Raw genomic sequence first — 13,618 nt, 5'->3', positions numbered from 1 at the left:
GGTACACGAAATTCCAGTCTCCGTACGCACTTGTCCCGACACTCGCGCGGCCGCTTCCTCACGAGAACAGCTCGTCTATCTTCTTCTTGGTCGGCGTCCCTTTCCTACGCGCCTCCAGTCTCTGCATCTTCAACCTGTCCGACTTGTCCGGAGTTCTCTTGGTGTCATTCAGGCCTCTCTGTCGCACGCTCGACGGCACGTAACTGTCGTCGAACTTCATCAGCTTACTCGGCGACCTGAAGTCGGGCTCGTATTCTTCTACGGACGGCTTGATCCCCTTCGAATTAGGCACGTACTCGTCGAGTACGCCCTCGGGGATCGTCGTGGTGGCGCATGGCTCGTATGTCTCGTACATCATCTCCAGCATCTCGATGGGATTTGGCACGTAGCTCGCTGCTGTGTCGTCGACGCTCTTGCCGTCCGCGCACAAGGTCGGCGTGTATTCGTTCGACGTCATTCGCATGTTCTCCAGCGCGCTCTTCCGGCTGGGCACGTATTTGAAATCGGGACACAGTCCCGCCGCGTTCGGCGCGTCCGGTATGTACTCCTCCAGCTCTCCCGGCGCGTTCTCCGACTCGTCGGACAGCGAGTACTTGCTGCGAATCCCTTTCCTCTTCTGATCCTCCTGCTCCACCATCGCGTTGCTCTTCAGTTTTTTCGCAGGGGAGATCGCTTTCTCGGGCGTTCTTTTGAATCGCTCGCTCTTGGCCTCGCCCGTCCGATGTGGAGACTTCTCCTCTTTCGTTCGTTTCGCCGCGTCATCCTCCAACTCCGCTTTGCTCCCCTCAACGCATGCTTCTCGCTTCACCGGTTTCTTCCGGGCCGGCGACACGTGCACCTTGATTGTAGGTAACGACGTCGCGTCGCTCGAGCATTCCGGAGGGTCAAAAGTGTACCTATCGCCGATCGTGTTAACGAGTTAATGAAAAATATCCAATTTAAGTAATATATATTAAGCTGGTCGATGAAAGCACAATCGACCTGCGTAAAAAAGGACCTACGAAGTATTTGTCGTCTAATAATAACCGATAAACTGATCATCTTTATCTGTTTTAACAGATAAGAGCAGACAATACTTGACTGATATCAATTTTCAAATCGTTGACCAGACTAATCAGCGTTTGGTGAAAGTCACTCATAGACTGAAACTTTGATCGAAATCAAATGAAACTAATCGACGAATAAAAATTGCCAAAACCCATTCCTCCACCCGGTTGTGTGTAATTTATCGTTCAATAATAATCGGAAAATGTCTACCCACGTCAGTAAGACGGAACAGGTAACACTTGATCGACAGCAATTTTGAATCGTCGACTAGCTCAGTCGGACTTCGGTCATCCTTAGATTCAGAAGGCAGAAGGCCGCGAAATCAATATCGGAGTACGCCTCGACAGAGCAAGCACCGGCAAACGCGATTCTTACGTGACCTCCAACTGCCGAGTGGACTTTTTCCACTCGCATCCGCGACCCTCGCGATGCGATCCGTCACCACCGCGACCGTTTCGCAGTACCGCGCGTTCCAGTATCTTGTACAACGCCGCCCAGTCCTCGACTTGCAGCCACTTGTTGGTGATGACCTTTCGCCTCTTGATCTCCACCGTTTTCTCCTGCACGGTCACCACAGCGGTCGCCAAGCAGTTGTCCGAGGCCTGCGAACGTAAATGCGATCGCGTATGGTGATGTTTGATCAACCGCTGCCGTGATGAAACGCCTTTTCCGTCAGCGAGATAAAGCAGGCAAAACACTTGACTAATGGCAATTTAAAAATCGTCGATTAACTTAATCGGGGGATTGGTGAGAGTCGTCATAAATCGACGATTGGATCGATCCGAGTTTGATGAAAGTCACCCTAATGCCCCCGCCGATTCTCAAGCTGAAGCAACGTTACACGTGACGCTCGTGTGAGAAAAACGACCAAGCGTTTGCCGTACGTCCTGAACGGGATCCCAAGAGTTGCTCGAGCATCGCTGCTCGCGCTTTTTCCGCCAGAGGAACCTGAATAACAAGGTCGCACGATTCCACGTGTCCGATCGTCTTGAAACGTCTCGTACACGTAACTCCTATCTCCCCGGTATGTTGTGCCGTCGGCGATATTTCCCGTGCTGCGAGATACCGACGAATATCGGCCGTTCGCACGAAAAACGACGGCTACGGGTTTTATTATCGCTCCGACACGGCCGCTTGCGCGCGCACACCTGACAGCTGTTGACAGCTGTTGCATGGTACCTTGATCACTTCTAAATATTGGCCGTCCCGGAACATGTTCTCGATGGCAGCACGCTGACCAGCACGGCGGCGATGCGAAGGACAGCGCGAGGACGAGGCGCGTCGCCTTCCTTCTCCTGCCGACTTCGTCCTGACACCTCGTGTTGCCTCGCCGGAACGTCGAGAAGCGTGTCTGACGTCGCGCGCCCCGCTCTTCCCCGCGCGGCGCGGTCAGTGCCGCGCGAATGGCAGATGCGAATTCGCCGGCGCCGCCGACTCGCCTCCTTTTCTTCCTCACTCGGTCGGCGAGTCGACCGTCCGGGAGATTCGCTTTCCGTTCTGTGCATCGGATGGTTCCCCGCGCTGACGATAAGATCAAGCTGCGTCGGTGTCGATGCGTTATCCGCTCGCGAATGGCGGTATTATATAAATGGAAGTAGCGTGTATATATGTACAAAGTAGTTCCGCTAACCGGAATTTTTCGAACGAGACTCGTCCGTCAGATTGGATCCTTCTCGGCGAGCCAGTCAGCTGATTGCCGACGTGAGAGGGTTTCGTGAAAACGTAAGGATCGACAGGCGAAGCATCACTTGGCCGTGTGGACATTTTTGGAAATGTATCGCGCGATGAACGAGTAAAGATTTTCGTTTGAGTTTGATTATCGTAAGCTTTCTCCGTTGTTTCTTTTTTTCATTGAAAAATCTCGTTGCCACACCACTGCGAGGAACGCAAGCTGTAAGCGTCATCGGCCTCTCGTCGCGTGTTTAATTCAACGGGAATTTGCGGGTGTGTATATATGCTACATCAGTCAAATTCCGTAAATGATTATGTAATATTGTTACACGGGAAGGGGGAGTCATTCACTCCTTCCAGATCGCGCGGATTGACCGGGAAATTCGACTGAAGGTGTAATCGGTAATTAAGTTACGTGACGTCGCCGTGCGACGTAGTCGTCCGAAACGTCGGCATTCGGAGTGATGATAACGCTTACTCTAGCATTTTAGCACGAGGAACGGAAATTCCGCTTTGTATTTTGTATATTCAATATTTTGCTGTAACAAGCTTTTACGACACACGGCAGAATGCGGCCGAATAGTGCGCGATCGGTGCGCGCACACGTAATATTCAAGACTGACGGTCGCCGAAGAGGACACGCGTTTTACGAATGAAATAACGTTCGAGGAGAAGGTGAGAGAAAGGCCTAAGGAAAGAAATCGAGTTGATCATGGCACGCGAGGAAGAAACGACGATTTTCAGACGTTTCCAGGTCTTCATGGAGGACGAAATGGGAGCGGGCAAGGTATGATAACCTCTTAACCTAAACGCGAAATTGGCGATACCTTTCAAATATCGCTCACCAACATCGCATTTGTATTCGTTTCAGCTCATCACTTACGGAATCGCCAGTGCTGGTTTACTCGTTGCAATGTACAGAATTCGGCCGGTATGTGTGAAAATCAGGAGTTCGAATCTCGCGTGTGATACTCACGTTTTCCCATCGTTCTCGCAGTTCACGAGATTCAAGAAGCCGTCCGACGTCCCGTCTCATTTCCTACAGTCGCGTGTCCCGCTGCAGGGCACCGTGATGCGCGTGGAACCGAGCGGTGGTGTTCTACTAATGGTCGATCACCAGCCTCTGCTGCCTCTCCCCTGGTTTAACCAAACGAGTCAGTTACCTGTCAAGATCGGTGGCGTCGACGTCACGGGCAACGGTATTGTATCCAGCCGACGTCGCAATCCTGATAAACTACCGTCGAAGTGTACTGTCGATCTTCTTTTCAGGTGTCAGTTGGCTGCAAACTGTAGTCAACAGGAAACTTGTAACGTTCGTGCCTATAGTCAAGAAAAGAGATTACTTGGAGTGCACGGTTGTAATGCCACAGAAAGATCAAGTGAGGAAGAGAGCTATTGCCTACCTCCTGTGTGGAATCGCGTGCTCATCATAGTGTTGTTTTTGTGAACAGGATCCGTTAAAAATTGGCGAGGAATTAGTAAAGTTGGGTTTAGCCACAGTACATGAATCCGGCACAAGGCTGAAGGACAAGCATGTCTCGGCGTACAGAAGATCTCTAGCGAATGCACAGAAATGGGCTGCACGCCGGAGAAACGGACACTGGCATTTTAGCAGACAACCAACAGTTGTCTGGAAAATGCAAATGTTCGTAATAGATAAGTTGAAGTCATCGTTACCTGCTTACATAGTGAGACAGCTTGATCTTTAATAGTATCTGCCTTTCATTTTGATATTTACAGAGTATATATTTTCTCTTAATTATATATAATTAATTATATATAGAAGATATTTTTCGATAGATCGCATTCTACAGGAATATAGTATTTAAAGCTTTCCTTTTTTTAATAAAAATCGTTTCAGTATACTTTCCTACGTGTTATTGACTTGTAGTATCTCTTAGCGCGAATATAAAGAGAGTGTTAATACTTATTCATTTCCTGTGTGCGTCTTATTGAGGATGTTCGTCCCGAAACGCTTCAGTTAAAGCATAGATTCTCACGGATTTAAAGATACGTACAAAAATAATTTCAAACATTTTGACTTGAATACTTTTGATTCGTCAATTTACTCAATTGTGCGGTGAATGGCACATTGTCATTTGTTTGGATATATGATATGTGTGGTAAATATTTAAAAGGTTCGCTTTATTGTTATAATTGTTAAACTGTACAACTTCTTACGGGTTACTTTACACTTCAGACCTGAAGATAACAAAGTTATTAGGAGTCATAATTCTTGGCGTGTATACACTCAGCTTTAACAGAAACGTTTTTGTGCATCAAGTTCTCAAACTTGCGTTACATAGTTCTACAATTTACTCGTAAATTATTCTTACACACATACATACACACGTATACATACATTTAAAGATAACTTATTCGATATATATTCCCTGTACCGTAATAAAATAAAAACGTAAGTATAAAAATAAAAACAGATAAACTTAACGAAGATTGCCTATTAATGCCATATAATGATACTGGATTAGCGAAAAGTTCAAGGAGCGTTTCTTTTTATCACTAAGAATAAAGAAGATTCAACACAGATCGTAACTTTGATAAGAGCAACGGTAATATGGTGATGCGAGCAATATTTCGGCCCACAATAGGTATTTTAAACCTTAAGAAATTGACCAATCATAGTCGAATATGAAGAGAATAATTAACTGTGATTAATCAATTTCTTAAGGCTTAAAATACCTATTGTAAACCGACACTTACACAGATTAGGATGCAAGACAATCTACAATCGTAACACAATTAGGTAATTACAATATATTATCGGTTGTTATACGTCCGTGCGAGAAAATCGCGTTACCAGTTTAATATTTGCGCATAATTATAATTAACATAATTATGCGCATTCGCTTTTGAAAATGAGTACAAAGACAGAATATCAATAGCGATAATAACAAAGATAATGAAAAAACGGAACGTTAAAGAAAAAAAAATTATCTACTCAGTATGAGCATTTTAATCTCTCGCAAAATCTACAAAATTAGAATATATAAATATAAAAATCATACGTAGAATATATACTAAACAACGGAATGAACACACACACACACACACACACACACACACACACACACACACACATATATATATCATGTGTGGATATTAAAATTTGTAAAAAACAACAAGATTTTCAACTTCATATATATATATGTATATATACACACGCATCACAGTCACAAACATTCCTTCTTAATCTTCTATCGTTAATAAGTCAGCGTAATAAAGCTAACAGGTCTTCTTAATATATTGCGTGCATTCAGTGTTACAATCGCTCACTGATCGCTTAGTGAGTTCTCGAATTTGTTTAGTGCATACTTTTGAATTTATTCAAGATCAAAAGTACAAATGAATCCGAAAGCTCACTGAGCACCTAGTACTCAACACACGCATTGTTGCGTTGCCTTCTAGAATGTATATACACGATTGTGCACTCGGTTCCAAATTAATTTACACGAAACGAATCTATTTGCCACGAAAAATTGCCAGCCTCGTAAGTAACTTGCATCAATTTTTCGCGGAAATGGAATTTCTGAGATATTAGTATATCGCTTAGCTTAGTTATCGCTTAGCAAGTATTGATAATTTTACACTGTGTGTATATGTGTGTGTGTGTCGCTTGTTTTGTTTCTCATTAGAATTTGTTTTGTCGGAATCTTTCTTTTTCGTTAGAATCCTTTGGACGGCTTGATTTCTGCTAAACTCACTTTCTCGGATTCACTTTTTGTGCGGAAGCATCTTTTTCTATTTTCTTCCCGGATTTTGTACTCGTTTTCGCAGCGTTTTCTCGCATTCTATCGTTCGTCTCGGGTTTGGCATTCGACTTTGTACCGGTTTTCACGTCATTCTTAATTTCGTCATTGGTGGATTTCGGGGCTCGCTTAGTCTCCGACGATTTCACGTCTGCGTTAGTGGACTTATCGGCTTTGGGAGCTGCTTTCGGCGCGGCGGTCGGCTTCGGTGTTGTTGTGGGAGCCGCAGTTGGCTTGGGTGTCGTCGTCGTCGTCGTCGTAGGAGCCGCAGTTGGCTTAGGCGTTGTTGTAGGCGCAGGAGTTAGCTTCGGTGCAGCTGGAGCAGCGGTTGGCTTCGGTGTTACCGGTGGGGCAGTTTTCTTCGGTGTTGGTTTCGCCGTCGTTGCAGAGCCCGTGTCCCGTTTTGTTCTGGCCGCGTTCGCATCCGAAGCAACAGCCTTCGGAGGCTGCTTCTCGCTCTTGGCGCTTTTCTCACCGTCGACCGCCAGGTCGGGGAAAGCCTGTTTCAATGGCACTCTCCCGACATAATTATTCCATGGGCTACCGAGCCACAGATAACCGTTGTGTATGTAAGCCGAACTGATACCATTGATTATGTCCGTATTGTCCGAGGAGACGATATCTAGGATGTTACCAGACCCATCGAATCTCATCACCATAGATCTCTGCATCGTGTCTATTATTGCTACCATTTGAAACGATCCGAGCCAATTCATGATTTTCTCCACATAGACATTGGAATAATAACGGTGAATCAGTTCAAATGGCATTTCAATCAAAGTGAGCAAACGCGAAAGCATCTTTCTAATGTACGGATGTGGCATGAGGCTTTGCGACAATATAGGATGCTCAGGGCTAAGACCTAAGACTATTGAGACGAGGAAAGCACCGTGACCGTCACTATGTATGTTGTCCACCAAACCTGGCAAACCCGCCATAAGGATCTCATGTTGCCCGGCCTTTGGTCCTTTCAAGTGATACTTCACGATGCAAGATTTCAGCGTTTCCGCGACAACTACGAAGCTCTCGTCGTCGCTCAATTTAACCCCGTTTGCAAATCCGAGATTTCGCAACAGCACCTCGTTTTTATTCTCAGCCGCATTGTAACGTATAAACCTGCCAATGAGAGATAACAGATAAATTCATGTAAATACAAGCATAATAAAAATCCTTGCATTTTTACATCAGCGTTTTTTATTACCTTCCTGATGGATTAGCCAAAAACGTATGTAATCCTTCATGAAGAAGGAAATCTGTACTGCTATCAGTCCAATAAAGATCTCCATTTTCTGCGACATCTATACTGTTAGGAATTGTTGGTCTTTTTCCGTCAATTGGCTTAGTAACATTTACTATGTTTTTGTACTCTTTGGTGGCCATATTCACTTTGAAAATTCCATAATAAGTATCCGATACGAATAAGTTGCCATTCTTGTCAAACTTAAATCCTAATGGCCTGCCACATATGTGTTCTTGCCAAACGCCATCTGCAAATTTGAAAGGCAAATGTGCTATCAACTATTACCTTGATATGATAAATCATATATATATATATATATATATATATATATATATATATATATATATACCCGACAAAAATAACCATCTGTCAGGATGGTTATTTAATCTTGGAGGAGCTCATTTTCTGTACAACCGTAAATCACTACACCTTGAGGCATATATATATTTGTATTCAATTTTGTAGATATTTTAATCTGATATCGAAATTGGGTGCAAAATCGAGTGGAGAAAAAATAGGGGACATCTTAACAAAAACTTGATTCTTTGTTCTTGACATTTCTAAATATTATTATTTAGAAAATATTTAGATGTGACTAGGCAATCATAGGAGATATAAACGAATTTTTCTATAACAATTCTGATTCAAAATTTCACTAATGTTAAATTATTCCATATATGATTATTATTCCATATCTGATAAATTATTCCATATTTTGTTTGTCTGATGTTGAATAATTCAACATCATGCAACACGTGTAGCACGTAGTGCGGTAACACCAGATTAGAAAGATATAAATCAAACTTAATTCCGGTCAGTGTTTCTATGTGTCAACTTGATGTGTGATTATATTTATACTATGCGTACATGAATAGAACGAAAAATTAGAAAATTAACATGTCCCCTATCATGTGTATTACTTTTGGTTCACTAAACTTGACCTCCACGACGATATTTTTATTATAAAACATAGTACAGTAAAATAGTTGGTTTTCATTATTTGTTATCAAGTATTTTATTATCATGTATCCTGTTATCATGTACAATATTATTTATTCTCTGTTATCAGTACTCTGTTATCATTTGCAATACTTTTGAAGTGGAACCAATTTCGATACATGTGGCATAGTAATGAGTTTTTAATTTTTATGAACAATTTCAAAATAAATATTGACTACAAAGTTGAACTTTTTGCTATAAATATGCAAATAAATATGCTATAAATATGCAAATAGATATGCTATAAATATGCAAAAATATGAGAAATTTGAGAATTGAAAATGCCAAAGATAAAAAAACAAGTTATAACATTTTACGAAGATTGTCGCAACAAACCGTATTTTTATCAAAGTACATGTAATGTTGTAAGAGAAAGACATCATAAACAAATTATATTTAGTCTCAGTAGGCACAACTGAAAATAACGTGTTAATATGATTATATTTACAATATTGTGCGTACGCAAATAGGAAAAAAAAATTGGAGAATTAATAATAAAAATTATGACTTGGAAAATGAAAGGGTAAATTTGGAAAAATAAATTACACATCCACTCACCGCACTCCTTGCCGAATTTCACGATCGGGACGACGCGATTCTCCTCCAATCTTATGATGTAACCGCCGTGGATCCCGCTGTATAGTTCACCATTGTAGGAATCAAAATTTTCGGCTCCTAAGATCTCGTCAACGTACATCCGTTGGGCGCCACGTAGCCGGATTTTCGGGCCTACCTTGGGATCGACAGTGCGCGGTAACGCTATGCTGAAATCAGCCGATCAAAGATCAGTCATCAGGATGATAAAGCAGGACAAGGTTCAAAGGCCATTGGTGTAACGTTTGAAGCACGTAACAGAATCAACGTGCTTGTTTTTCATCGAACGACATTCTCAACGAAATGGCGAACGTGCACTTCGTGATAACGTATATGACCTTTATGAATTATATCTCTACATTCTTTCTCTTTTCATGTGTACAGCATCAGCTAAGATGTTTTGAAGGTAAAACACTTGAAAGCTGGTACCTGTACTCTTCGAACTCCACGTGCGGCGGCAAGCCTGGGAGAAACGTAACCAAGGCCAAAAACAGGCCGACATAGATGATGAAGGTGCCGGTCGACTTGAGGTAACCCATCTCGTCGTAGTTAGTGCAGTCACTAGGAAAAACAACGATGACGACTATTACCACCGTCTCCTTCCCTGTCCCGTAATGGAATAACCACCGTCACGCGAGCGCAGTACAATTGTACCACTCTTTTGCCTATTATTGCTGCTATTATCGCCCCCTCTTCTTTGCGGACGACAAACTGGATGGTGTAAAAAACAAGCGCGCGTTTTTCAATGACCCTTGTGTTAATCGCCGCGTGATCGATCGTCAATGAATATGCAGGTTCTCGGACATAAAAACAGCGGAAATGAATATGCAGGAAAATATCGAGACTCAGGAAAACACGGCTAGCAACAATGACGGTCTTAACTGTTTCTACGGTGCGCGCGGATAACGGTATCTAAACGTACACCTAATGGCGGGTGCTGTTCGCTCGTTGGACCGTCGCAAGTATGTCGTCGCCACGACACTGATAATTCGTCGGATATACGTGCCACGCGGCCAAAAAAATCATCGATTTCCGTCGCGACGATCGCGTCTATCAATTACGACCTTCCGGCGAAAAGACGCGTATCACTAATCAATTACGTCACACATACACACACGCACACACATACGCTCAATTTTTAAATTAAGTTAATAAAGAAAATGACATGGATAAATGTCATTTCCTTTAACACAGTTCAATGATATGCATGAATTTAAACCTACAGATATAAATGTATAAAAAATATAAACTTGCGTATAGTTATATAATGATACTGGATGAGCGAAAAGTCCAAAGAGCGTTTCTTTCCATTACCAAGGATAAAGAAGATTCAACACAAATCGTAACTTTGATAAGAGCGATGTTTATGGTAATATGGTGATGCGAGCGATATTTCGCAACTCGATATGTATCGAAGTTTCACAGGCGTATCATTGGATATGTATTTACTTGTTCTTTACGATGACATACGAAAGTAAAGACATCCGTCGAATGGCAAATTTTATCTAAAACTTTACAATTACAATTACATGAGGCCTTACAAACTACACCGATTATATTTTGCTTTCACATCCATTCTCTATAATGTACACTTGCTTGTTTTAACTTACCAAAATGCTACGCAACAAAATAATGTCAAAATAAAAAATATCCTAAGAACTTTCACTTACATGAACGAATCAATATGTGACGATGTATTCGGATTGATAGAAAGCTGAAGGTTCTTTCTTTAAAGTGCATTTAATCTACCGTTAAGTTATATTACTTGAAATGTAAAAATACCTCTAATTTGATGAGTTGTGCTACACAGTCGATCCTTCATTAAGTCTTTGGTCTGCTCTTTATAGCTGCATTGCTGAACTGGTGAAATAGTTTAAAACGAGACAAGTATATTCTGTCTCTCTCTATTATTATACCAGTTTAGCAGTGCTACCATAAAGAACAGATCACTTGTATCCACAATGTTAGGATCTCAGAGTTGTTGACTGGATGTAAAAGTTCCTAGAAATTACTAGGATTACTAGAAATTCCAGTATTTTCAAGCATCTACCAACATAAGTACTCGATCCAAAATCTAACATCGCGGACACAAGACTTTAAGCCCGTATCAAACCACGGATTAGGATTGAGATTGCATTAAAATTTGGCCAATCAGAGCAAGACTCGCTAAACTTGAGTTTAGTGAATTTTGTTCTGATTGGTTAAATTTCAATCCAATCTCGACTCTAATTCATAATTTGATGCAGGCTTCACGCTCGTTATTTTTCATTAATTCCGAAGTCTCCGCTACAAGCCGTTATGCACGACATAGTGCAGAGAGTACAATGAACCGTTGCACTAAGTGCTGCACGAACCTGACGGCTACGATTCAACGGAGATTTGAGCTGTCTGGCTACGAAATGACACAGGAGGTAAAGAAAACTAAAAAGAAGAATTCACAGAAGAATACAAATGCGTCGCAGAAGGAACAGATACTCGTAAAAGAAGAAGGAGGAGGAGGAAGCACACAGAAGGAAAATGTTAATCACAAGGAGGAGAGCAAGGTGGAAAAGTCGAACAAGCCCGTCGAGTCGTGAGTAAAAAAACCCGGAATTGTTACATTATTATCTTCCGAGAGAAAGATTCCTGCGTTAGATCTGATTCATGCAAAAGTTCGTTCCATTTTATTAATCAAAACATACGCGTAACATTTATCTCTTTAAAATATAATCAATCAATTAAGTATGCGGCACATTTGTTCGATGACTTATATCTCTTTGGTAGCTGCATGATTCCACGTAGAAATAAAAATAAGATAGAAAATAAGATAAGATAAGATAGACTATTAATGGTACAATCTGCCTACTTTTCCATAGGAAATATGGGCCTGCTATATCGTTTCCATACCAAAGGATATGGTCTAGATCTGTTTTGGTACTCGGAATATTGTTGGTATTTTGGTACAACATTAAGCAAGGCAAGGAAGTGTCGCTGGCGAAGCAGAAAGACGTGCTGATAAGTCGTACGCAGAATGTTGAGTGTTCCACAGATTATAGAGCCGAGTTAGAAACATATCCTGGCTGCGTGCCAGAAAAATGTGGCAGAGTTGTTACAGACAAGCTAGTCTCAGCGACAGAGGTTGATGTTTTGTTGAAACTAGCTAAAAATGGATTAGACTTAGCTGGCTCTGACGGCGGTGCTAGTATACTGGATCTTCATTCAGGAGCTCTTAGTAAGGGCCAAGGATTTATCAATGTCTATAAGCTGCCAGCGGCGAAAAAGATATTTAATAACGTGGATTTAGCAATATATAGGTACCAATTTGTCGTTATGTGTCTAGAAGATAGGAGAATATCATTGAACAGAGGAATATGTACTACGTTTAATTCGCAGGATAGTTAAAACGAAGATACAGCATGCGGTAGCACACAACTTTGGCGTGGATGTAGATAAAATATATTTAACCAAGCCAACGTTTTTCTCGCAAATGACCAACAAGCCCGCAAGGACCATACATGACGAATATTGGCATCCGCATGTCGACAAGGTTCGTCTTGAAACACATGAGATGTACCGATTTCCACGACTACAACCGTTTTATTTCTTCACAATTTATTTACTGAAATACTTTTTCCATCGTGCTTCAGAGTGTGTTTGAAGAGACGAAAGCTGCATCTGTAAAAGCTATATGTAAGATTATATGTTTCAGGAAACGTACGAATCGTTTCATTATACATCGTTAGTATATTTGAGCGACTACAGCAAAGATTTCGAAGGCGGCCGGTTTATATTTATGAACAAGAACAACGTCAATTCGACGATAGAACCGAGGAAAGGTAAATTGCGTACACACACACACACACACACACAAGCGTAACACGTGCGCAATCGTAAAAGTCAATTCAAGTGGCAAATAACAAAATGCGATATTTCCAGGTAGAGTGTCGATTTTTACATCGGGCAGCGAAAATTTGCACCTTGTCGAGAAAGTGAAGTCCGGCACTCGCTACGCCCTGACTGTGTCCTTCACATGCGACAAGAATTCCGCGATATCAGATTCGCATTTTGCCGACAAGCAGAATTAATATCTCTCATCGATATTTCGTCCGTGTTGTTTATATCGTCGCGTCAATACCGTCGACGTACAAACCTTTCTGTTCGCGCGTTAACGTGCACAATTGCTCATCGTTTTAGATAAATGGCATTTTTATCAGTAAAATCATCTCACTTCCGCAACCGAGCAGTATTTTAACAGTATTAAGAAGTATCCATCGTGAATAAAGGAAGTATCGTTTGTACGTGTTTAGTCTTGTTTCTAAAA

At 41.8% G+C, this 13,618-nt stretch overlaps 4 protein-coding genes across 6 annotated transcripts; 2 read left to right on the top strand and 2 right to left on the bottom strand.

The window, feature by feature from the left end:
• Positions 1-38: 38 nt before the first annotated feature.
• LOC106742518 lies at positions 39-2,602 on the bottom strand. The gene is made up of 3 exons (XM_014615523.1): positions 2,227-2,602; positions 1,423-1,649; positions 39-896 (listed from the first exon to the last, which is right to left on the bottom strand). The coding sequence occupies exons 1-3, from the start codon at positions 2,260-2,262 to the stop codon at positions 59-61; spliced, it is 1,101 nt and encodes a 366-aa protein (XP_014471009.1). The 5' UTR covers positions 2,263-2,602; the 3' UTR covers positions 39-58.
• Positions 2,603-2,667: 65 nt separating this feature from the next.
• LOC106742517 lies at positions 2,668-4,648 on the top strand. The gene is made up of 6 exons (XM_014615522.1): positions 2,668-2,769; positions 3,287-3,505; positions 3,590-3,649; positions 3,716-3,917; positions 3,988-4,097; positions 4,170-4,648. The coding sequence occupies exons 2-6, from the start codon at positions 3,431-3,433 to the stop codon at positions 4,425-4,427; spliced, it is 705 nt and encodes a 234-aa protein (XP_014471008.1). The 5' UTR covers positions 2,668-2,769; positions 3,287-3,430; the 3' UTR covers positions 4,428-4,648.
• A 194-nt stretch (positions 4,649-4,842) lies between these two features.
• On the bottom strand, positions 4,843-11,195 carry LOC106742514 (adipocyte plasma membrane-associated protein-like). 3 transcript variants are annotated; one of them, XR_001374274.1, is made up of 5 exons: positions 9,748-10,213; positions 9,283-9,488; positions 7,687-7,972; positions 5,430-7,601; positions 4,843-5,338 (listed from the first exon to the last, which is right to left on the bottom strand). XR_001374274.1 is itself a non-coding variant. In XM_014615515.1 (5 exons), the coding sequence occupies exons 2-5, from the start codon at positions 9,855-9,857 to the stop codon at positions 6,437-6,439; spliced, it is 1,767 nt and encodes a 588-aa protein (XP_014471001.1). In that variant the 5' UTR covers positions 9,858-9,879; positions 11,101-11,195; the 3' UTR covers positions 4,843-6,436. The 3 variants fall into 3 exon arrangements, 2 of the variants coding, with proteins under 2 accessions (XP_014471001.1, XP_014471002.1); XM_014615515.1 differs by adding an exon at positions 11,101-11,195 and having other exon boundaries at positions 4,843-7,601; positions 9,748-9,879; XM_014615516.1 differs by adding an exon at positions 10,241-10,355 and having other exon boundaries at positions 4,843-7,601; positions 9,748-9,879.
• Positions 11,196-11,617: 422 nt separating this feature from the next.
• On the top strand, positions 11,618-13,595 carry LOC106742578 (2-oxoglutarate and iron-dependent oxygenase domain-containing protein 3-like). Its single transcript, XM_014615680.1, has 5 exons — positions 11,618-11,890; positions 12,174-12,611; positions 12,691-12,844; positions 13,007-13,133; positions 13,234-13,595. Exons 1-5 carry the CDS (start codon positions 11,643-11,645, stop codon positions 13,380-13,382), a joined length of 1,116 nt encoding a protein of 371 aa, XP_014471166.1. The 5' UTR covers positions 11,618-11,642; the 3' UTR covers positions 13,383-13,595.
• Positions 13,596-13,618: the final 23 nt, after the last annotated feature.

Source organism: Dinoponera quadriceps, unplaced genomic scaffold (assembly GCF_001313825.1).
Source record: "Dinoponera quadriceps isolate SergipeBrazil2010 unplaced genomic scaffold, ASM131382v1 scaffold113, whole genome shotgun sequence".
Taxonomy (NCBI): domain Eukaryota; kingdom Metazoa; phylum Arthropoda; class Insecta; order Hymenoptera; family Formicidae; genus Dinoponera; species Dinoponera quadriceps.
The sequence above is the reverse complement of the archived record's forward strand: the minus strand, read 5'-3'. Positions and strand labels throughout refer to the sequence as shown.

What these genes read in the sequence shown, in the direction of transcription:
- LOC106742518 (XM_014615523.1), bottom strand. Translation starts at nt 2,262, where the DNA reads ATGTTCCGGGACGGCCAATATTTAGAAGTGATCAAG. An exon ending in AATATTTAGAAGTGATCAAG is followed by an intron (nt 1,650 to 2,226) that starts GTACCATGCAAC and finishes TTACGTTCGCAG; the next exon opens with GCCTCGGACAACTGCTTGGC. An exon ending in ACTCGGCAGTTGGAGGTCAC is followed by an intron (nt 897 to 1,422) that starts GTAAGAATCGCG and finishes GATCGGCGATAG; the next exon opens with GTACACTTTTGACCCTCCGG.
- LOC106742578 (XM_014615680.1), top strand. Translation starts at nt 11,643, where the DNA reads ATGAACCGTTGCACTAAGTGCTGCACGAACCTGACGGCTACGATTCAA. An exon ending in TCGAACAAGCCCGTCGAGTC is followed by an intron (nt 11,891 to 12,173) that starts GTGAGTAAAAAA and finishes ACTTTTCCATAG; the next exon opens with GAAATATGGGCCTGCTATAT. An exon ending in GGCATCCGCATGTCGACAAG is followed by an intron (nt 12,845 to 13,006) that starts GTTCGTCTTGAA and finishes TATATGTTTCAG; the next exon opens with GAAACGTACGAATCGTTTCA.
- LOC106742514 (XM_014615515.1), bottom strand. Translation starts at nt 9,857, where the DNA reads ATGGGTTACCTCAAGTCGACCGGCACCTTCATCATCTATGTCGGCCTG. An exon ending in GTGGAGTTCGAAGAGTACAG is followed by an intron (nt 9,489 to 9,747) that starts GTACCAGCTTTC and finishes GGCTGATTTCAG; the next exon opens with CATAGCGTTACCGCGCACTG. An exon ending in TTGGCTAATCCATCAGGAAG is followed by an intron (nt 7,602 to 7,686) that starts GTAATAAAAAAC and finishes TCTCATTGGCAG; the next exon opens with GTTTATACGTTACAATGCGG.
- LOC106742517 (XM_014615522.1), top strand. Translation starts at nt 3,431, where the DNA reads ATGGCACGCGAGGAAGAAACGACGATTTTCAGACGTTTCCAGGTCTTC. An exon ending in CGTCGACGTCACGGGCAACG is followed by an intron (nt 3,918 to 3,987) that starts GTATTGTATCCA and finishes TCTTCTTTTCAG; the next exon opens with GTGTCAGTTGGCTGCAAACT. An exon ending in TAATGCCACAGAAAGATCAA is followed by an intron (nt 4,098 to 4,169) that starts GTGAGGAAGAGA and finishes TTTTGTGAACAG; the next exon opens with GATCCGTTAAAAATTGGCGA.